The sequence below is a fragment of the Macaca nemestrina genome, chromosome 19 (assembly GCF_043159975.1).
Source record: "Macaca nemestrina isolate mMacNem1 chromosome 19, mMacNem.hap1, whole genome shotgun sequence".
NCBI lineage: Eukaryota > Metazoa > Chordata > Mammalia > Primates > Cercopithecidae > Macaca > Macaca nemestrina.
This window is the reverse complement of record NC_092143.1, coordinates 60,846,528-60,871,564: the sequence shown is the minus strand read 5'-3', so window position 1 is coordinate 60,871,564 and position 25,037 is coordinate 60,846,528. Positions and strand designations below refer to the sequence as shown.

The window sequence follows — 25,037 nt, the reverse complement described above, 5'->3', positions numbered from 1 at the left end:
TTATGGCTGCATAGTATGCCATGGCCTTTGTGTACTACATTTTCTTTATCCAGTCCACCATTGAAGGGCACGTGGATTGATTTCATGTCTTTGCTATTGTGAATGGTGCTGCAATAAACATGCAAGTGCAAGTGTCTTTTGGTAGCATGATTCGTTTTCCTTTGGGCATATACCTAGTAATGGCATTGCTGGCTCAAATAGTAGCTCTGTTTTTAGTTCTTTGAGCAATCTCCAAACTGCTTTCCACAGGGGATGAACTAATTTATATTCTCACCAATGGCATATAAGTGTTCGTGGACCATTTTTGAATGGGACCTTCTCTGTATACCTTGTCTCTTTTATAACCCAACTTGATAATGTTAATCAGAGAAATACCACATCTTTTCACGTAATAACAAATATTTTATCCTTTTATACTTTAATAAATGTGATACATTATTGATGTATACAAATAATTATTAATATATGCAAGACAAAATCATACACAGCAGTCTGTATATCATTTAGACAAGCTTCATAGTCCAGACATGAGAGTGTTAGACACATTGCATTAGCATTGTGAAACAGCAGTATTATACACACATATGTACATGGAAACAGAATGGAGGAGGCCACAGGAAATAACAACTGCTCTTGCAACATTTGAAAATAAACTAGTCAGTCTTGTTACACCCCTTAGTAGTCTTGGGTCACAGTCTGGCTGCACATAGCATCAAATCAGTTTAAATTTTTTTTTCATTTTGCTAGGAAGATATGCCAAAAAAGGCAATGTTTATGTTTTATATATCAGATCACTATTTCCATGCCATGATATATTTCTGGTTCCTTGAAAATGTATTGAAACTTTATAAAGATTCAAATTATGTACAGTTTCATAAATGCACCTGTGACACATATGTACTTGCTAAAAATATAAAATATCTTTATATTTAATATGAATTGCATTTGTCTGTTGCACATTCAGATCTGTTGTGTGCTAATCTAACCAGTTAGTTACTTTATGTATCAATTAGCTACCTTCTATATGTGGGTAGCAAGATGAGCACAGAAAGGTTTTCCTTTGAGAAGTACATGATCTCATAAAACTAGAACGTTTTATGTAGTATATCCTTGAAAGTCAAACATTTTAAAATGTTCTACATAATTGTGTTTAAAATATTAATAAGGAATTCAATGGAAGCAAAAATCTAGTGTTTTCCTAAAATTGCCATCATCCTAAACACTGGTTACAAAACTAGACTATAATGAAAGCTAATACCCAACAGTCATTTAATAAAAAGAATTCAGGAAAACACTGATAGTATAAGATTTTAATATAAACCGGTACTACACATACATAGCCTACAAAAGTCAAATCCTTCGAATTTCAAATGTCTGTTAAAAAATATTCCTTGACACCATAAAATAGACATTCCTGTATGTTTGGTTACATCACTATTTTTGAGTATTTTTCTTGCTTAGAAGGAAAAGTTGAATTTTCCTACGTTTAGACTTCTACATATCCTTAAGTGACAGTTGTTTAAAAACCACTGAATGAATGAATGAATGAATGAATGAATGAAAAAATAACATCTTATTTTGTTGGAAGAAAAAATGATCCCTGGTCCATGTGTAAATCCCCTATAATATTCTCTATGAATTTCTGGGTGTAGTCCGTTTTATACTGAACTACGACTTTTCCCAGTGGCAAAACTGAGCAACATTTCCTTCACTGCAGACTTTCTAAGCATGCATTGGTAAACCAAACACCAACTTCAGCAACAACCCCACCCTGGAGAGAATTGAATCAAATAAATGCTACCAGAATTATAAAATCATGATATAAAAGAGAAAATGTGTAATATTTTATCTTATGCATCTGCTTAAATTTAAGAAAGTTTGCTCAGAGTCATTTACGGCCCTTAATACGAATGTCACATAACAACAATTCCTCATGGGAAAAAGTATGTGTAATCAGAAATACCAGAAAAAGTATAAAATGCAATGATAAAAGGTAAACATCTTTAATTATAATACTTATGAAATGTCAAATAATCTTCTTATCATGCTACTATAAAATGTGAACTTACCGGATCGGCAATTTTCAGGCACAGTAAAGATAGTCATTTTGTGTTCAAAATATGGGGCGTTATCATTATCATCTTCAATTTTGATGATCAAGGGGAGTGGATATTCTGGTGCATAGCCATCTGCGGTTGTTGCATAGCCATATAACTGAAAGAAGGGAAAATATCATCAATGTATTCTCAAATGACAAATTATGCACAAAAGTGAGCCTAGCAGTGGGGGACAATGCAACATTAAAAAAAAAAAAATCATTCCCAAAGACCCGTAACTAAGAAATGATGCAATGGAGAGATAACCCACAGATGCAGTCTCTGCCTGCCATGTGGTTTCAATCCCCTCTCGGTGTTATTCCTCATTATTCTCCCACTCTGAACACCACGCACTACAGGTGTTCTCTGAATTAACTGTACGCTGTTTTACTTGTTAGAATGCATGCAGATTTCCCCCAGTTATGTTATTAACACGTGTTTTTAAAGTTTATAAAAATACAATTCTATTATGTATAGATTTACATATACAGACAAATAAATGGACATCACAACTGTTTCAGGATAATTCAATTGTAAGTTCTTTACCTATATTTTCTCATTTTTCTATTGTAAGTATGTATTTCTTCACAATAAAAATGTTAATAAAAGCATATACATATCAGAAATTTCATTTCAAAATGAATGCCTTGTCCACAACAGCCAGTATGTATTTAATGTCCTTTCCCTCTAAACTCCAAATTATTCCTACACCCTCCTTATGTGGTTTGTGCATAATAAGTGTTCAGTAAATAGTTGATGAATGGATTTTCATCACTCATGGAACCAGCTAAACCTACCCAAAGTGAATTCTGCATTAACTCAGTTTTTTACCACAACTAGCTCTTCTAATTTTCCCTACTGTAACCATTTCTAAATGAACTAGGATTAAAATTCCAGACACTAAACTCCTCCCTCTCTCTCATAAATCTTCGTAATCAGTTGCCAAGTTCTAGAGATTATGGCATTTTTGTGTTTCTCATGCATGTTCTCTTTTCTATTCCCATTGCCATCATTTTCATGTGACTCCAAATGCATTCTACATGTTGACCCACCAACTTTGCTGCAGTTGTTCTGACATTCCCTGTTCCAATCGATGTAACCTCAGAAGTCAGATTTTATTGAGTTTTACAATTTTAACCACAATACTTACTAATTAAACTCTTCAGTCACGAGGACTTATAATGTACAAACATGGTTGAGAGTAATTGAACTATTTTATTATAGATAACTTTAAATTCAGTAAAATTCTTTGTTATTTATCCAGGATTATAGACCAAAATATATCCTTTAAAATTCTATCATTATATTTTCTATACCTTCCCCCCCCAACTTCCCTTATTATATCCACTGTTTTTCCTCATCAATGGTAAATAGAAATTTAAAGTTTATATTGCATATTAATATCTTGAATATTAAATCAAATAATTGATTCTTATAATATGTGAACAAGCATACTTGAAAATATTAGTAAGTCAGTAATAAAGATATAATTCCCAGGAAATATTTCAATAATCCTACCGCAAACTGTTCATATTTCTCACGGTCAATGCTCCTTGTACAAAAGATATCTCCGGTGTCTTTCTCTATGTAAAACAAATTGAAGGGTTCTTTGTCCACGCCTGGTCCACTTATGGAATAAAAGATGGTGTAATTCTGTGCAGCATCAGATTGGATCTGCAGTAATAATTTAGGAATAGAACAAATATGTCATCATGAATATTTTCAACCTAACCTCTTGTGACGGTTTATTTTTTACCACTAGCCCTCTTTCCTACTCTCCTATTCTTTCTTTCTTCTGCTTAGGTGCCCATTATCTGCCAAGTTTTCCAAATTTTTATCTGCATTTTGCATTGTGCAAAGCCAGAAATTCTGTCACTTATTTGATCTCAACTTTTTTGTCATTTGTATATCTATAACATTTGTAGAGTGATACACCTTTTCAATTGTTATTTACTTATTCTTATCTTCATTTAAATAATAGTAACAGTTTCAGTGATTTTTGAATTCTTTGGAATTGAAGATTATTTGATTAATAAAGCTAGAAGTAACGCAACTTTTCTTCCACAATTAATTCCTCAAGAATTAGAAAATTTTGACTGGGCACAGTGGCTCACGCCTGTAATCCCAGCCATTTGGGAGGCCTAGGCAGGTGAATCACCTGAGATCAGGAGTCTGAGACCAAACTGGCCAACATGGCGAAACCCTGTCTCTACTAAAAATGCAAAAATTAGCCGGGCATGGTGGTGGGTGTCTGTAATCCCAGATACTCGGGAGGCTGAGGCAGAAGAATCGCTTGAACCCGGGAGGCGGAGGTTGCAGTGAGCTGAGTTCATGCCACTATATTTCAAAATTTCAAAACTGTTCTATGTTTACATTCTAGCTATGTAGCAGTGAGGCAATCTTACTTAGTAAGCAGAAATACAGGCCATTTTTATAAAAGATGAGTGCTAGTTTAAGCAAGAGTTGAACTATGCAAAACATGTAGGTGTGCCTTCTGTACATTAGTGTTAACAAGTCTACCATAGTATTTTGGGGAATTTAGACATAGACCTAAGAGCATCAGAAACTCCAAATATAAAACTTGTTTCTAAATTTCTAAATATGATACATGTAAGAAAGTAATAAGATATGCTGCATCACTTCTATGGGACCCTAATTCTGGTGAATAGATGATCATTACTTGTACCATTAAAGCTCTGATTCAATATGCTGTGCAATTCAAATGAAAAGTTTAAGAACCAAAAATTTGGACACGTATAAAATCAAGTAAGGTGAAATGCACCTGCTGAACGTGTTGTGGAAATGGACCCAATGAGTTCTCCATCAATGAAGCTGGAATAGGAGCCCATCGTCTCTTGCTGCGCTTGAGGGCTGTGTCTTTGGTATGTCTCTTCTTAGGAGTCTACATTTGACAAGAAACAAAGAAATGTAGCATTGCTTATCATTTTTGGAACTGTGATTTTTTACACATACATCAACAAACAGATGTAAGGGTTATACATTACAATCCCATGGCTAATCAGCAAAGTATTTCTGTTGATAAGACACACACACACCTCAGACTGCATTACGTTCCCCTGTTCTACCTATTTCTCTATTTACTCAGTTAACCACCAGGAAATGTATAGGACATTTGGAAAGACGCCACCTTGAAAAGTTATAAACCCCCCTAAAATAGACAATTTATTAATAAATATTTAACGATCAACTTCATTCCACTAGGAGTGGTACAACCAAAATCTGTTAAAACCCTCACTCTACAATACAGTCATTTATACATCTATATAGACACAGGTGAGCATTTTCGGAAGTATACTTGATTTTATATAATGTGGGGATTTTACAATGTGGATACAAAATAACATTTTTTAAGTCTTAAGCATATTAAGAGGAGTTCATGTAATCAAAAAGAATTTAGTTGGGAAGTCCTCTCATAAATAGAATCATTCATGGTTTTATAAGACGAAATTTATTGTGGTGAATTTGCTGAAAATGAGATGTGAATTCCAGCAACTTTCTCCTTCCTGCTTTCTGAACTGATCTCTACCACTCACTGCAAGAAAATGAGCCTAGAGTCAAATATTCAAACCAGTCCTGTGGATTGGCCACACCTCCACTCTCTGAAGAGAGGGGCTCCCCTATAGAATTTTCTAGTAAGATGGGAGTAAGATTTAGACAATCTCTTCTCCTCTTTAAAGAGAGACTCAAACCTGCAATCAGTAAGAAGAGAGCCGCACTGGGTGGAGCCCACATCTCCAGCCTGAATCACATTTCGCTGAGTTTTAGACCCGCCCTTGTCTTGTCCTTGTTCCTCAGGTTGGTTTATTCTTATTGCCAAACTTGAAATCACTATTAGAAAACTTTGATATTCTTACTTTGCTCCCCGTCTACAGAGTCATTCATCTTTATAAAAGTTTGTAAATGGCTCTGCCACTCCTTAAAAGTCTAGCCTTTATTTACACTAATTGTAAGTGGAAAAGACAAACTTGTCATTCAATAGCATGGATTTTAACGTGAAAGGAGTATATAACACAAAGGACTCCCATAAGCAGATTACTGTGCTAGGCTGCTTAAGCCCTTGCCTTATACCTTGTTTTCTCTTGCTGACAGTACAACTTTTATCTCTTGTTGTTCATGTCTCTCACTACCTGAAAGGAAAATGGAAAAACTTTTCCTTTCAGAAGACAAAATGAGGTCACGTGTTGTGTAAATTGAGCCATCTTCTAGAATTCTGAAGGCAGGGTCACTGGACAGGATTAGGCTGGGCGACTTGAGACACTCCTCCAGATTCACTGCAGGGAAGAAATGTCATAGCAGTTTGTCAGATGAAACAGGAGTGGAACAAGTTTTACAGGAATGACAGCCGTGAGTTAGTGCATGAGAAGCAGAAAAAGGGAGGTTACATTTGGAATGTGCTCAGCACCTACTACTCTAAAACGTGGGGGCCATGAAAATTAAATAATTAAATTAATGGAATCACATTTTCCACTACCTTCGTCATACATTAATTTAAGAAATAAAATATTTTCCTAGTGTCACAGATTTTATTCTCTTTCCTTTGAACTCTTAATTATCGTGTGTGTGTATAAATGTACATGTGTACAAACTTCAATTTTTTATGTCATAAATGGTATAACTGTATGTCAGTAGATTTTGAACTTTTTGCAATAGTTTGATAGTTAAAACTATCTTGCCAAAAATAAGAAAACTAGGTGGCTCACGCCTGTAATCCCAGCACTTTGGGAGGCCAAGGTAGGAGGATCACGAGGTCAGGAGTTCTAGACCAGCCTGGCCAATATGGTGAAACTCCATCTCTACTAAAAATACAAAAATTATCCAAGCATGGTGGTGTGCACCTGTAATTCCAGCTACTCAGGAGGCTGAGTCAGGAGAATTGTTTGAACCTGAGAGGTGAAGGTTGTAGTGAGCAGAGATAGCACCACTGCACTTCAGCCCAGGCAACAGAGCAAGACTTTGTCTCAAAATAAATAAATAAATAAATAAATAAATAAGAAGAAAACTAGTTTATTCTTAAGTAATATTTCCCAGTAACGTTGCAAGTAATTCCACCTACTCAGGAGGCTGAGTCAGGAGAATTGCTTGAACCTGAGAGGTGAAGGTTGCAGTGAGCAGAGATAGCACCAGTGCACTTCAGCCTGGGCAACAGAGCAAGGCTTTGTCTCAAAATAAATAAATAAATAAATAAGAAGAAAACTAGTCTATTCTTAAGTAATATTTCCCAGTAATATTGCAAGTAATCTTTCTGTAATACCTTTCGAGGTTTAGTAAACCCAATGCATTGTAGTTATTATCAAATTACCTCCTTTACAGATTCATATTTAACACATTTAATGTATTTACTATGTGTCTTTAGAGTGTGGACTGTTGATTAATTTAAAAACTTAAAGCACTGGGCAAAACAACATCTGACTTGGAAAGGATACCATTTCTGTATTCAGTGTGTAATTTTTTACATATGAACTCAAAGCCAATGAAAACTCTTGATGAAAAAATCTTTACCTTTGGACTCAGAACAACCAACTGGCTATGGTACTAAGACCCACCAAAACTTTATTTGATTTTCACAAGCTATTCTGTGAAATATGTCACGTTTATTCTTGGTGGATACTTGTTCATTGTAATCAACCTCAAGTACAAATTTTATTGGAAGCATTTAAATGTTGAGACATCCATTTCGTGTCTAATCAATTAAAGAATCTTGGCTTTGAAATTTTGGCAGCAGATTAGTTTATACAAATTAGAATATGCTCATGGTTTTGGTGCCTTGCTTTGTTTGATGTAATCCAAGAGAATTCAGCCTTCTGATGTTTGCTAATACTTTGGCAAGAGAAGTATACAACTAACTGAGATATTTTAATTATTCCTAACCATTACCAAAAAACAAGTAGCCTATCTTTTATTGTACATCCAATGTTAACGTCAAGTAGCTACCATGTAGCTTTTAACCCAAACTTTACAAGAGCAGTCTGAAGCTAAATGTGGCAAGTTACAACTACGAAATTGTTAAAAGAGTTTCTCACCTTTGCCTACAAGTGTTTCAGCCTGAAGATGAGAAGGAACTCGAAGATAAATTTTCTGACAAGCATCGCAAAGTAATATTAAAACCTCAAAAAAAAAATAAAAGAAAAAATATCAGGAATTAAATTTGATCACAAATTTTCACATTATAACTTTTTCTTATTGATAAAAATATTGTCAGTTTTGGAAACAAACTGATCATTTAATTCTTTAAATTTTTAATACTCACTTTAAAAGGAACCAGCAAAGAGAATAGCTTTAGGAATAACACTGTCATTTATTTATCAATGAAAAAATTAAGTGAATAGTAGTTCTTACAACCTAAATCATATTGTGTCAGTGCAAGAAAATATTTCACAAGCCATTGACTTTATATAGCAGTTTTACATCTCTAAGACCACTCATAAATGCCATTCTGATTTTTAGCATGAAGAAAATACTTAACTCTGAAATGCGTAATTACATATATGTCCTAATTCTCTAATCATCATTTTTACTATTTGAAGTTACAGTTAATGAAGTCTAGAAAATAGTTAAGGACTTTTTTAACCTCACAAAAAAACAATGCTCCTCAGAAATCATTGTTCTCAAATCAATTTTCAGACTGACTTGGCCAAAACTTCAAAGTCTAAACCATCTCAAATTACATGACTAATCTAAAAAGAATATATGTCAAAATATGGAGAGTATCCTTCAAATGGGTAAAGATTTTTAATTAAATTCAAGACCCAGCTATAGTTTTTAAAAACTAGGTAGTTCAAAGACATAGATACTACCTGAAAAACAAAAGAAAAGCTATCATTTCAAAAATGTCTGTAGGTTCAAAATGTATTTTGCTTCTTTTTCTCTGCATTTTCTGTTTGTTTCTTTTTATCACAATAACTGCTTTATTATTATTTAAATATAAGATAGAGTAGAGCTAGGTTTTCTGGAAACATGTAGGTTAATTTTATGATCAGCTTTCAGCTTTTCTCTGAATTCTAGAATTACGGGACCCATTATTTGTGAGGAGGAAAGAGAATGGATTAACATTCATATTAAGGATGTGCACTTCTTTTCCAGCTCAACTCAAGTCTATAAGATATATTGTAGCAGTCTAAATAGTTTGTAATTTTACAAATCTATGTTAGGCAGAAATCTGGAATTAAATGGCCACATTTTTATTTAGTTCTAATTTTAAAACCACTTTTTAAAACATGAGACATTCGTATTTATTTAACTTTTTAAGTATGTTCATCCTGAATGCCAAGGAACATACTAAATAACACTTAAAGAACTTTCTAAGCATAAACCATACTGTTAATAGTTGTCTAAGTATATGATGTGGAAAGAGCATTTTGTAATTAGGACATACACACACACAAACACATACATATGTACACATATATATGCATATACCTGTACATATACCTATATATGTATATGTATGTGTGTATATATACACATAGTCATATATTGCTTACATTGTAAGAAATGCAACTTTAAGTGATTTCATTATTGTGCAGACATCACAGAGTGTACTTACATACACTTAGAGGATATAGTCTGCTACACATCTAGGTTATACCTACATGATATACACCACGGTGTATATATGTATATCCCATGGTATGCATCATGGTACAGCCTAGGTGTATAGTATATAGTATAGCTTATTGTTCCTAAGCTACAAACCTGTACAGCATGTTCCTCTACTGAATACTGTAGGCAATTGTAAGTATTTGTGTTACTAAACATTTTTAGACATAGAAAAAGTACATTAAAATACAATATAAAAGATAAAAAGTGGTTCACCTATATAGACTAGCTCCATTATAATCTATGAGACTACTCATATGTGTAGTCCATCATTGACTGAAGCATTGTTATGCAGAGCATGACTGTATATGTGTGTGTATATATAGAGAGAGGTGCACATATATATATATATAAATATATGAGACATTCTTATAGGTTATATCCATACTTCCATTCCCACCCCCATCTTCTTTCCTTCTTGTCCTAGGATTCCATGTTGACGGTCCTCCCTCTGCAGGCAGAGCCACTGAAGGTTTCCATTCATTACACACTATTCCCATCTTCAGGTTAAATCACTGACTAAGTGGCTTAGTGACACCCTTTTAGTCAGTTTCAGGTCAGAAATAAGTGAGCAGGAGATGAATTTTCCAAAGATATTAGACAGTACAGGGATCAGAAACAAAAGAAATGTGGGTAGAATTCTTTGGAAAATTTTTACCACATTTTACCAAACTTGTACTAACTCAAGATGGTATCTGAGTTATCTTCTCCCTAAGCAGTTACAAGATGAGAAGGTGACCATCAACCCTGCATTGTATATTATTTACATGGAGAACATGTTTGTCCCCATACCTGCCATTTCTAAAAATATAATTTGAAACTAAAATATTTTGCTTAAATGAAGAAAAAGGAAATTCGCACCTCAGAAATGATGGATGGATGTGTGAAATAACCCCCCTCTCTTCCCTCACCACCAAAGAAAAAATAGCACCTTACACAGTTACAAAGCTATTAAAAACCCAAGTGGAAGCCAAGTTAAGGGTATTTTCAATGACAGTCACATTTCTGTTATTTTTCTTAAACTATTCTTTGCTTAAACTGCTTCATGAGTAAAATTCAAAAAGTCCTGGATAATTTGCATATTCACCCAGAATCCTTTCTCCTTTTTTTGCAGCTCAGTAGTACTCAGCATGTTAAATAACATGAGTTTATGTAATCACTGGTAGCAAAAGCAAACCTCAGAAACTTCTGGGCCAAATACCTAAGGAGTGAATTCGTTTCTCTACTCCTTAGAAAAACACCACAGCAGGAAGGAAGAGGGATTTCCTTGAAAAATTTTAACACTCTGGCAGTGGGTGCTTGAGAAATAAGCTGAACACTTTCCATCCTGGATCCCAAGTCTCTCAACTCTTCCCTGAATCTTCCTCAGATCTGTTTTTCTTTTCCCCAGTCCCCCTTCTCTGCCTCCCATCTGCACTCCTAGTCTCTTTCAAGCCCGAACTGCAGAGAGGAAGCAGGTAGTAACATGCCTGAATTCCCTAATCCTTTGGTTGTTACTCACCAGGAGAGAGAAAAGGAGCTGCTTACAGAAGATGCTCCCTGGGGCAGCGGAGGCCACAGCCATCAGAAGCAGTCCCAATGGCCAGGGACGGTGGCCAGATAACAGGGCAGCCTGGGATGCACAGGGCTGCTAAGAAGACGCTGGCACTTGCACAGGGTATTCTGCTGCTACCCTGATGCAGCTGAGCTTGGTTTGGAAGACAGTCAGGAGGCAAGTGATAAAGAGGAGGAGGAGCAACGGGAGAATTTCTTTCCCCCTATTCCCCGGCCAGTCTGCTTCCTTCCAGTTCAATTATGTCTAAATGCAAAGAGGCTTCCCTACAAGTGAGGAGGGTGGGGTACAAAACACCCCAAAACCCAGTCAGTAGCTCCTCCTCACAGCAGCTTTCAAAATTTATCTTGCCACTTAACACACAGGCAGAAGGAGGAGGGAACACCCTTCATCCTCAGCCCTCCTCCCTTTCCCCCAGGTTGATGCTGTGAAGTCCTCCCCAGTTATTACCCACTCCCACAGCCTCCCCTCCTTCTTGGCCTTATTAACCTGTCTTGCCCCAGGGTACCAACATAAATCGTGCACAAACGCCATGCAAGTAAGTGATGCCTCCTCAACTGCCATTGGCAAATCAGAGGACCTAAGCGTGTGTAATCAGACTCATCAGAAGTTATCTCCCATCTAAGCATTCAGGTGCTGTTGGTCCTGTAGAACAGTGCAGTTCTGCTAGAGAGCTGGCATTCCAGTTTAAAGCAGCAACTTCATAAAGGCATCGTATCTACTTCCTGTTATTGACTATTCACTGTGGTTGGCCCTCTAGATGTCACAAGGAACTTATCAGAGTGTAAAGACTTCATAAAAGAAAGAGCATAAAGAAATAGCTAGAATATAATCTTTCTTGTGGCTTTCCTTGTATTGTACATGAGCCATTGCTTTTTACCCTTATATTTTTTCAAGGACAACTACAATCTTTGAGACCCAGTCTCTCTAAAATCACTCCATTCACCCTAATTACTTGTACTTTACACATGGGATATCCTAGCCTAATGGTACAATGAGGCCATCAAGTGTAGGTTTTTTTAAACCCTAATGATTCTTCTAATAAGAGCTTTAGCATCCTTATTCCTGTCCCAAATTAGTGAGCTCAGTGATATCAATTGCACTCAACGGCAGTGACGGAAGTTAGGAGAGGAGGATAAATATTTTCAAACGTTAAGGTAGAGCCCAACACCCATGCTGCTGAGAAGTGAGGAATGAAAGATTTTCTTCAGTTTATTTGACAATGGGAAAAATTTCTTCTTGTGTGTAGAGACAGAAATAAATGTAACTGCTTCATTAGAATTAGAAGCTAGGAAAATTTGGAAAATGAATGACCCACGAGAAAAAAGCTAAAAGATATCTTGTAGTATTTTATTGCTAGTGGTATACCCATTAACAAATATATTTTGTGACTGCATTGGAATTTGATTTCTCAATCAGAAAATACATTCACTTTAATGGAATATTTTTATATCTGGCATTTTGGGAGAAAAGAATGGGAATATAGAAGTAGAAAAATTACTTAGATGTATATGTGTAAAGCCAAGTGTAATTCTGTGCATGTTTTAGCACAATCATCTAAGTATATATTTAGATAGATAGACAGACAGATAAATAGTCACATAGCTTAAATAATTCAAAGACAAATTCTCCAATCCTAGAAAGTAGAAACACATTTTTTCAGCCGGGCACGGTGGCTCAAGCCTGTAATCCCAGCACTTTGGGAGGCTGAGACGGGCGGATCACAAGGTCAGGAGATCGAGACCATCCTGGCTAACACGGTGAAACCCCGTCTCTACTAAAAAATACAAAAAACTAGCCGGGCGAGGTGGCGGGCGCCTGTGGTCCCAGCTACTCCGGAGGCTGAGGCAGGAGAATGGCGTAAACCCGGGAGGCGGAGCTTGCAGTGAGCTGAGATCCGGCCACTGCACTCCAGCCTGGGCAACAGAGCCAGACTCAGTCTCAAAAAAAAAAAAAAAAAAAAAAGAAACACATTTTTTTCAGCTAATGAAGTTATCATTACCTCTTTCTATAACATGATATTCTCCATTAACTAGGAAAATATAGAAGAGCAAAATTAAATTGGTGTTACTGAACAAAATGGCATATATTGGTTGGATGAAGAGATTCCATGCACTGCTAAATTCAAGTGAATCCAGAATACTGTCCACAGTTCTGGGAAATTGATGTTCTGATCCTACTTCTTTTGGCCTACCTTCTGCATGCTCTCTTTTCCCATTATCTATCTTTCTCAAAGGTAATAGAAAAACTTGTGTAAAAGCTAACCCCAAATTATTGGTTTGCAAATCTGTTACATTACTATTTCTCCCATATTTTGTACTTGCACACAAAGTTTTCCTAAAAATAAAATATAGGCACTTTATAGGAAAAAATAATTTATTATCACAAATTATTGACTCTTCCTTAAAAGTGAATCTACCTTAAAATTAAATGAAAACAAGATATATTCCTTCTAATTTTCTGCCATCAGGTTATTCAGTAAAAGCTCTGTCTTAGTCTGTTTTCTGTTGCTATAAAGAAATACCTCAGAGTGGGTAATTTATTAAAAAAACAACAACAAAACAAAAACGAAACAAAACAAAAAATAGAAGTTTTTGGTTCATGCTTCAGGAGACTGTGAAGTCCAAGAGCATGACATGGGCATCTGATGAGGGTCATCCCATGATGGAAGACAGAAGACAGAAGCCAGGCACAAGACGGACAGGGAAGTGGCCAAACTTACCCAGTTATCAGAAGCCCACTCTCATGATAACTAACCCACTCCTGAGGGTGGAGACTCATGGCATAACTTTTAAAGGTCCCACCTCTTAACACCATTACAATGGCAACCAAATTTCAACATGACTTTTGGCAGGGACATTCAAACCACTGCAAGCTCTATTTTATTTTTATTTCTATCTGTATGTTTCTTTGTTTTAATCTATGCCTAAATTAATAAGCTTAAGCAAAAGATTGATAGTGTTGTGTGGTGGTTAAGAACTTGGACTTAGAAGCTTGACTGCCTGAGTTCAAATCCTCGCTTTACTACTTATTAGTAATATAACCCCTAGGCAAGTTAGTTAACTCTTCTGTGCCTCAATCTCTTTATCTATAACATAGGGACAATAATAGTGGCTAATTCATAGGTTGTTATGAAGATTAAATGTGATATTATAAAGAAAATACTTCCAACAGTGTCTGGCTCAGAGCAAGCACTAATGTTTTACAACATATAATTGCCTAGTCATGCAATAAAAAGTTGAAGAGACTGAACTTCAAATGAAACAAACACAATGTTATTGCAAATCCAAGGTCTCTTATGTAGAGGCTACCTAAAGATGCATGAATAGGTTTATTCATCGAACAAACAGTTAAGGGGTTACATACTGGGCTCTGACCTTTACTAGGAGAGAAGCATCATATAGGGAGAAAAAAAGAAGACAGAAATCTTATGATGTTACAATAAAGGCACACTTTATGGTGAAGAACATACAATTATCTTTCCAGTTCAAAAGATAGGATAAAAAGAGTGACTGTAGCAAATATTAAATATATTAGCCACTTAAAGAGAAATTAAGAACAATGATTAAATGTTGAGAAACCCCTATAGAATAAAATATTTTATTTTAAATACATAAATATTGCATAATCTGTTTTCTACCACACATTTATGGTCATACAGAGAAAGATTTAAATATAAAGATCCTCATGACTCTTGTATTTCTTTAGTTTTTTTTTTAACCTTAAGGCACATCAAGGAAAAACACCTTTTTATAAATTTAAATAATATATTTTATGGAAATACAGTGACAAATTTCATTAGAGATGTTTATGTATGACCAACTTACAGAAAGCATTCATTATGAATAAATTCAGGGCCTCAAAAAAGCCATTTACAGATAGAACCATTATCTCTGTAAGATGACCTAATTTATTGTAAAAGATTCCTAGGCTGGTAGGAATGCTGTACACATTGATGAAGCCATTACAAGGTACTTTGGGTTATGTATGAATGACTAAATATGTAGTTTAGTAAATATAATAAACTATAGGTGTAAAAAGAGTTTGTGAGTTTGGTATGGGTGAAGTGTATGAACAAAGAAAAAGAAGCATTAGCTATTAAAAAAAATAAATAAAAATTAAAAAGCTTGGCTCCCATGAGTTCAATGCACTGCAGTGGAAACTCCTTCAATCTCACTAGACTCACAGTCTTTTACCTGGGTAAAGGACTATTAAACATTAGAAGTAACTTAACTTGTGTGCACTAATAGTTACTAACAATGATTTCTCAAGGCTGTTTGCGTAGAATAGTGATTAATTTTATATAAAATAATCACTCCCCATTATTATCGAAACTGTTGACAAACCTATGAAAAGAAATGTTAGCACACATCTCTGGGTAGTTCAGAACTCTTTCTATTCAGCCCACACACCTAACTCAAACTGGCTTAAGAGAAAACAAAACAAAATTGTTGAGCACAAAAGGATTTGCTAGGTCATGTAACTGGAAGGCTGGGGATAACCTAACTAAGATTTAAGCATAAATTCTCTCCATCTCTTAGTTCTGCCTTTTTTTGTGTTGGTTTCATTATTTCAGTTTTCCCAGTGTGGAGGCAAAGATGACCACCAGAAGCTCCAGGATTTCAACAGTGACTAGTTTAGCAAGTCATTGTTGAAAGAACATGCCTTGTTCCCAATAGTTTGAACAAAACACAGTCCTTCTGGCCTGAATCTTATACATAAACCTAAAGTCAAGTGGTGGGCCTGACCACATGGACAAAAAAATGTTGGAGAAGTGATTGCCCAAAAATGACACTAGGCTAGACAGGAAAAAAGGATAAACAGTAACTAGACAGGCAAATCAACAGATGTCCACTAAACTTACTGTTTCTAATTGTTATTTCAATAATACTAGTTAGTTATTCATCATTTATTAACACCTTCTGTATGCTGAGTACTACCAGTAGGGCTGATGATACAAAGCTGAAGAAGACATGATATCTGCCCTCATGGAGCTTACACTTTACTATATGTTTTGAAAATTACAGTAGTTTCCAAGATGGTCAGGATGAAAATCCTGGTGAAATGAATATAACAAATACTTTAGATTTTTATTTATTTATTGCTCTTTTCTCCAATTATTATATCCTTTGGTGGCCTTCAAAGCTACACGTTTGAAAGGAAATTTTTAATGTGGATAGAATCTTACTATCAATTACTTATATATTAAGAATCATATTATTAAATGTTCATTTTAAGCATGGTAATATATACTCATTAAAGATAATCTTTTTATATACATGTTTCCAGTCCAGTTTCTGTGTGTAGAATTTTTAACATTGTTATACTTGTACCGTGAACATAAGTTTGTAGCATGCTTTCTCCTAGTTATAACATAAAATCTGTCCTACGTCATGACAATTCTATATAGCTACCATGTTAATGACTGTAATAAATTCCTTCAAATAACTATATCACAACTGATTTAACCAGTTCCTAATATTGATCATTTAAATTGTTTTCAATTTTTCATTATTATAAAAACCACCCTAATATGTAAAGCTTTTTTCTGAACTCAGGATTATTTCTTGAGATGTAGACCCACAAACAGAAGTTCTAGGTCAAAATATAAGGAATATAATGGTTTTTGGTATACAAAGCTAACTTGCAACACCAAAGCAGAGTACCAATATACCTTCTTACTGTCAATGAATACAACAGTAAATATCAGAGTAAGAATTGAATATAATCATTTCATTCTTTAAAATCTTGCTGTGTCGATGAGAAAGAAATTATAGACACTATTTGCATTTTAATCATTTGCCTATTCATAATGTTGAGTACTTTTTCATGACTTCCAAGCAGTTGCATTTTCTCTTATGATGCATATGCAATTTTTTTTTTTTTTTTTTTTTTGAGACCGAGTTTCACTCTTTGGGCCAGGCTGGAGCGAAGTGGCAGGATCTTGGCTCACTGCAACCTCTGACCCCACTCCCACCCGGGTTCAAGCGATTCTCCTTCCTCAGCCTCCCCAGCAGCTGGGATTACAGACTTCCGCCACCACACCCAGCTAATTTTTGTATTTTTAGTAGAGACAGAGTTTCACCATGTTGGCCAGGCTGGTCTCAAGCTCCTGACCTCAGGTGATCCAGGCTTCAGCCTCCCAAAGTGCTAGGATTGCAGGTGTGAGCCACAGTACCTGGCCTATATGCACTTTTAATATCTCAGCAGGTATTTGGAACTATGAGAAAATTATCCCATTTAAAATAAACCAAAGAAGTTAACAAGTAAATCTCTCTCTTAAATGGGGTTTTCTTTGAGATGAGAAAGTTGTTACTCCTTTTAATACCTAGCCTTTTATTGTGTTTGTGATTGAATCTGATGACAGTGAAATCGAACTTTTGTTTTACAAGTTGGTTGAAAACCTAATCTTCCCCGAGAAACTATTGGCATTTTTAGAACTAACAACCACAAAACTCACCCAGAGCATTATAAATTGATTTGTTGGCTAGATTGAAACGCAGGTGTTGTTACTTCTATAGCAAATGTGATGCATACTCGAAGAAACTATTTCTATTTCTTTGCTATTGAACTAAATATAAAACCCATTCCTCAAGGTTTCTGCACCTTGTTTTGGATGTAACAGAAATGAATGTCTATTGATTGGTTAATAGTGTTTCATAAAATGCCCTTAAGAATTTATCTTACCTAAGGTTAATCGAACAAACAAACAAACCATAAACTCAATGGCTCAGATGCTCCTTGTGGGTCCAAAGGTGAAGATGAAGGATTAAATTGCTGGTCTTTCCAATGGTCACTATAAACTGCTGCTATTTCTATGTGCTGAAAAATTAGAAAGATGAAAATGGAAGACTGCAACTGTTTTATGTGGTCAAATATAACACTTTCTCCTCTAGGGATGTGGATAGAGAAGATGACAGATTATACTATCTTTTGGTAAAAGTTTGCTTTTCCCCAGAGTAATTTGAACTAGAATATTTCTGAGAATTATTTCCTGTACCTTGGAGATGTTTGTGACTGCCTGCAAGCTTGTCTTTCTCCTAAGACAAATCCAAGGTCTCAGGTACTGAGTTTTACCTCAGTTTAACTTAAGCTACTTGCTATTTAGCGACTATTCTGAAAGGTACGTTACAGTACGTTTTGTCAAAGCTCTGGTGGTGCTATCTTAGATGAAATAATTTAATTTTTAAAGAACGTATTGTTATACCACTGTATCCTATAGATTTTTCTAGTGGAAGGGAAGGAGGGTGGAGATTAGGTTGTCCTCATTACTTGTGATTAGGAGATAAAGTTTTCCTAGTGAGGCAGAAGCATGTACAGATTCACACCATGAACAACTGAAGACAGGATACTGGCCAAAGCTAGAAAGTAGAGAGGCTGGGCATGGTGGCTCATGCCTGTAATCCCAACACTTTGGGAGGCCAGGGTGGGCGGATCACTAGAATTCAGGAGTTTGACACCAGTCTGGACAACATAGGGAAACCCTGTCTCTACCAAAAAAATACAAATATTAGCCGGCCATGATGGTGCATGCCGGCTACTCAAGAGGCTGAGATAAGAGGATGGATTGGGAGCTGTGGCTCCAGCCAGTTGTCCTGGTGCGCAAAGAGGAGAGGCTATGTGTTCGAGGCCAACCTGGGCAAAATTGAAAAATAAATAAATAAATAAATAATTGCTGGGCGCAGTGGCTCACGCCTGTAATCCCAGCACTTTGGGAGGCCAAGGTGGGCAGATCACAAGTTCAGGAGATCGAGACCATCCTGCCTAATACGGTGAAACCCCATCTCTACTAAAAATACAAAAAATTAGCCAGGCGTGGTGGTGGGCACCTGTAGTCCCAGCTACCCAGGAGGCTGAGGCGGAAGAATCGCTTGAACCCAGGAGACGGAGGTTGCAGTGAGCCGAGATCGCGCCACTGCACTCCAGCCTGGAGAGAGAGCGGAGGAAAAAAAAAAAAAAAGAGGATCGATTGAGCCCAGGAGGTGAAGGCTGAAGTGAGCAGTGATTATGCCCTCCACTCCAGCCTGGGCGATGGAACGAGACCCTGTGTTAAAAGAAAAAGGAAAGTAGAAAGGATCTATAAGGTGTTTTTTATGACGTTTTATTTTATTTTATTGTGCTTGGACTTGGGAGTAATTTTCATGTAAATTTCAGTGTTTGTTTTGTTTTTAGTTTTCCCTATGTTGCAAAAAAAGAGAAAGTATTTGTATGTGTAAGTGTACAGAGAGAGAGAGAGGAGACCGCCAACCCAAGGCTAGTGAGACAATTACAGGAGGAAGGAACCAAGTCACAGAAAAGAGGCGTCTACAACTTACATTGGTTCTTGAGTAGCCTAGAAAGCACTCTGTTTACTAGGCTGTACTAGAAAATGGAGATATATGATATAATCTGAAGGAATAGTTGGGTTGTACCACTAAAAACAAATAAAATGTAAAGCATTTTATAACAATATTTTTTAAGATAAATAGTTGTATACATGTCACTGAACAAATAGAACAGTTAAAATTACAGCACTGAAGATTATTTAATGTTGTGACACAAAATTAGAGAATGTAGTGATAATAAACTAGTTAATGGAAAACACCCAAAGTTATACATTTTAAATAATATGCTTGATTAAAATATAACCAATGAATAAAAGAGAAGAAAAGACTGGGGCGAGAAAAAGAGAGAGAAGGCGTGAAAAAAAATGGAGCAGATGAAGGAGGATGGAAGAAGAAAATGAATTAATTCAACTGGTTTTACCGAGTGGTTATTATGTGTTATGCACTACGTCAGGATCTGCTTAAATCAAGGTGAAAAGTGATATTATCACAGTAAGTTCAGGGTATGATGGCAGCGAATTGGGGTGACAAACAACTCAGAGGAGACAGGGCAGGGAGATCTTTCCAGAAATTTGATATATGAAGTGATGTGCAGCAATTTGTCAAGCAAGAAGGAAGGAGAAAAAGGCATCCCATGTTGACAGAGCGACAAACACTGCACAAAGAAGGCAGAGAGCAAGATTTACATGATTAAAGCAGCTCTGTGTGGCTAGAAAAAGGGAAACAATTAAAATGATGTTAGTTTTAGAGCTGATTAAGTAAAACACCATAAATCAACTTCAAATCATCTGTCTGAACTATGAAACTTAACAGGTGTCTTGACTTACATGAGAAAGCCTAAACAAACACAAAATTTCCTTTAATTAGAAGTACCAGAAACTGTGTTAAATTGATTTTCTAGGTCCCTGAAGCAAAAGACCCTAAAGAATGGTGTTTCTAAGGTTATTAGTTATTTCAGTTTTACTCTTTTTTTTTCAAATTTTAAAATTTGAAATAAATTTAATCTTAAAAATAATAAAATAATGTACTATAGTTTCATATGTATATCTCATTTAGTCCTCCATTTTCCAAATGAGAAAACTCAGAAAGGAAAAGGATTTGCCCCAGGTCGCACCATTAATCTTGCATAGAGCCCAGATTTAGGTCTTTGCTGGCAAATCTGTGGATGTGGGTTACTGGTTTGAATGGATAATTAGAGAAAAATAAAAAATCAAAGCTATAAGATAAGAGTTATCAGAATTGGATGCTGGGGCATCTGTGAATTTCAGTTAAAAGAAATGGCAAACCCTGGGAAAATCTTTAATACTGTCAGTTGTACCATACAACAAATAGACAAAACACACATTAAAAAGAAATATTTTCTCAGGTATCCATATTTCTATTTCATTAATAAAGTATATAAGAACTTTTAATTTTCAGTTATAGTGTATAATGGATACAATGGATATAGGATGGAAAAAGAAAGAGAAGATAGTAGCCCATGAATATTTTTAGATTAAACTACATTAAGATTACACTTATCCACTTTACATTTGTGTTAACTGTGGTTTTGTTTATGTAAATGGAGTAGGAGCAATTAACATTAAACAAAAGAAACTATACCCTTTAAAGCATACTCCCATTATGAAATGGCCTCAATTAGCCACTGGGCTTAAATTATTATTGCGTTATACTGCTTCTGCAATCACCTGGTAACAGACAATACCCTTACAGTCGGATAATTCAAAGAAAATGAGTTTAGAAAATGCTGAGTTTAGGAACTTCCTAATTTCACTCTTAGAGTTTGGATTCAGATTGAGATGGGCTCAATATTTTGCCAGACCTCCAGATAGTGCTGATCCAGAATAAGTTCACTATTTATTAGTAAGTGCCTTTTATGTGTCTACTACACTGCTGACAGTATGAGAAAAGCAAAATGAATAGGGGAAATCAATTGTGCCCTAAAAATGCATCACATCACATCAAGGGTACATGCTATCAAGGGTACATTACACTTGTTTTGAAACATGTTAAGAAGAAGAAACGCATTCAAAGGAAAGTAACTAGAAAGAAATATTTAAATGCATTATTAAGAAAGAGTCAGGATTAGGGGGATGAAATTACTTGACCGAATTCACATGGCTTGTAAGTAGACAGGCCAAGACTCAAATCCAATTGTTCTGAATTCAAATTTATTATTTCTTTTTCCACTTCATTGGATTATAATGGATATTTAATGAGGTACTGTCTTAATGTTCCCACCAGTGGAGTGCTGAAACTCCTTGTCCTGGTTCACTAAAGTTGACTGTGCATGTCTTTCAAAATCTGTAGCTTGAAATCAGCTATGGTGGGAGTATTTACATCACAAAAATCATCAAATGTCATAAGTTAATGTTTTCTCTAATTTTTTCCTGGAAAAATGCTGGTTGTTAAACATTGACCAAAAAAACATCAGTTGTCTATTTGTTTTGTTTTGTTTTGTTTTAGACCTGAATAATTTTATGCTATCCCCTATGTGTGTGTATACATACATATACACACGCATATATGTGTGTGTGTATATATATACACACACATAGGTGTGTATATACATATATGTGTGTATATATACACATATATGTACATATATGTATGTACATATATATGTTTCTTATTCTTGTAGAATAATTAAAACAAAGTAAACTTATTAAGCCTAAGAAGTAAAAACTCTATCTGCAGAAAGTTTGGAGATCTAAGTAAAAACTCCCTATAGTAAAAATGAAAGAATATAGTGAAGAAGGAAAATAAGGAAAAAGAATCCCATGAGTTATTGTCACAAAATATGTTATTTTGTTGTTGTTGTTGATGATGATGATGTTTTATTCACTGTTGCTTGTTTTGTTTGCTTGTTAAATGTGAAAAGTCTACTATGCCTTGAGCAGCAACTAGATATTTACCTTCTTAATACAGGTTGCAAAAAGAAATGTGCATTTCTAGAACCTCATGCTGATTTGTGAAGTACATATGTAACAGCTACTGTAAATTAGAATGCTTCATGTAATCTTGTGTTTTTTTTTTTTTTTTACTTTTTATTTTTTTTAAACATGGAGTCTTGTTCTGCTGCCTAGGCTGGAGTACAGTGGTGCAATCTAGTTCACTGCAGCCTCAAACTCCTGGGATTAAGCAATCCTCCCACTTTAGCCTCCCAAGTAGTTGAAGTTCCAAGTAGGGACTACAGGCATGCACCACCAGCCCAGGTAGGTTTATTTATTTATTTATTTATTTATTTATTTATTTATTGTAGACACCGGGTTACATGTAATACATAAACTTTGAATACATAGGAGTTCCTTCTTCCCTATCCCACCCATTAGTTAGAGTTAGGGTTAGGGTAGGAAAGGGAGGGAGGAACTCCGTCTATATTTTGATCCCTTGTTGGACGACACCTGTGTAAAAAGAAGTAGTTTTGTGTGAAGTCTCATTGGGTGACCTCACTTGAAAAGGCCAAGCAAAATGGAACACTCTTTCCACCCCCATTAACTCCACATGAGGATGAGGATGAGGTGTTTTGGCAGCAGAGACTTGAAGGAAACAAGAAAATACGCTTGATTATCTGGCATTCTGTACCCAGTAGTGTCAGACTCTAAGAATGTCCATTATGAATCCGAAATTCATTTGAATAGAAGATGGTAATTTCGAATTTAGTGAGGAAAGAAGCATCTAATTATAAAGAAAGGGCTGCTTCCCCAAAGAAAGACGTCATTTGAAAAGGACTTTTTAGTGTTTACAGTGATTAAATATACACAGGTATTTTACCACTACTTAGTTTACTGTTTTTATATTTTGTGTATGTATTTTACACACACATACACACATGTATGTGTATATATAAAAGTATACATATAATCTCAAATTGGTTCTTAAATGCTGTGAAAGGGGTTAATGGAAAAACCAAATACATAAACAATATAAACAATCACAGACAGGAAACGTAAATGTTACTTTTTTTACAGTAAAAGTAAATGTTAAAAGGACATTTTTTTCAGCAACAGGTAGCACTAAGGTGAGTTTGAGGAAATTTTGTCACAAAACACGAAACAGACCGGTCTAGCTTGTCTTGCATTTTCAGTATGTGTCCCGAACTAGTGTTTCCTAACCTTGGCCAATTATCAGAATACTGCCTAGGTCAGGGGTTCTCAGGCTTGGCTGCACATTTTAATTGGATGTAGAGTTTTGTTTTGGTTTTTTTTTTTTTAATATTCATGTCTGGGCCCCACCCTAGACCAATTAAGCTAGAAACTTTGGGATTGGAGCTTAGGTACATGTGTTTAAAAAATGATTACAGGTGATTTTAATGTGCTACCAAGATTGAGATCTACTGGTTTAGATCAATAATGTGCTAAAATAATACCACTGTGAAACAGGAACCAATAAAATCATAATGAGTGCATCTTCAATTTGTTAATCACTATAGAAATTTACAAGAAAAGGTAGAATATTTGAGACATTTCTAGATGTTTTCATGACTACAAATGGGTAAATCTATTCCTTCTGCTTGCCATTTCATGTATTTATTTTGGAATAGGTAGAGAAGGAGAAGGAATGGAAGAAACAAGAAGGATATTCTGAGTATTTAAAATTTCCAAAGGCATTTCACCTATTCCCCTGACAATTAAACTTGAGCTTATTCTATGTGTATAAATATGTACTTGTTATTTAAGACTTTCCTTAAAACCTTTTTATTGATAAATACTGTATATGTTTATGAAGTATATGTGATATTTTGATACCTGCATACAAGGTTTAATGACCAAATCAGAGTATCCATTACTTCAAACATTTATTATTTCTTTGTGTTGAGAATATTCCAAATCTTCTCTTTAACAACTTCTTTATTTTCATTATCCAGTCTTTATAGAGAAAATGTAGTTCTTACATTTGAATAAATTAATAGTGATGGATAAATAAAAGATGACTAGCATTATGATTGTCTGAAAAATATTATGTTTTAAATGTTATATTTTGTTTTCTGTTTAGATTAAGTGTAAATACCATTATTATTTATTCAAGAAAATATGTAATTAATGTAACTATCAAGAACAATTTACAAAGTTGGCATATTTATCTTTATTTTTTTTCTTGTTTTGAACAGACAGGTGAAATGCTTTGCTTTGTACTTACTGAATTAGAAAGATTTATTTTGCTTTCACATACTCTGTGGTATATTCTAATTTATAGGCCCCAAGAAAGAAAGTATATCCATTTTGTTTGAAGTTTTTTGTTTGTTTTTAGGATGCATTAAGAAGTTACAGGCAAATTGTGTGTGTTCATTTCATTTAATACTATATTATGGGTATTTATGAGTTTATGTTTATATTCGTTTGCTAGGTCTCCCAGATAAAATACCACAAACTGGGCCAGTTAAACAACAAAAATTTATTGTCTCACAAATCTGGAGGCCAGAAAATCAGGGTGTGGATACTCTTCATC

The 25,037-nt window shown here is 35.2% G+C and overlaps 1 protein-coding gene across 2 annotated transcripts in view; it reads right to left on the bottom strand.

Moving 5' to 3' along the window:
- The window catches only part of LOC105468109 (desmocollin 1), a 30,968-nt gene extending 19,511 nt beyond the window's left edge, over nucleotides 1-11,457 (bottom strand). For both annotated transcript variants that reach the window (XM_011718104.3, XM_011718094.3), the window contains exons 1-6: nucleotides 11,215-11,457; nucleotides 8,138-8,222; nucleotides 6,186-6,388; nucleotides 4,879-4,998; nucleotides 3,615-3,770; nucleotides 2,070-2,214 (exon numbers count right to left, since the gene is read on the bottom strand). In XM_011718104.3, coding sequence (XP_011716406.2) covers nucleotides 2,070-2,214; nucleotides 3,615-3,770; nucleotides 4,879-4,998; nucleotides 6,186-6,388; nucleotides 8,138-8,222; nucleotides 11,215-11,277 — 772 coding nt within the window. In that variant the 5' untranslated portion in view covers nucleotides 11,278-11,457. The remainder of the gene's footprint in view (nucleotides 1-2,069; nucleotides 2,215-3,614; nucleotides 3,771-4,878; nucleotides 4,999-6,185; nucleotides 6,389-8,137; nucleotides 8,223-11,214) is intronic.
- Nucleotides 11,458-25,037: the final 13,580 nt, after the last annotated feature.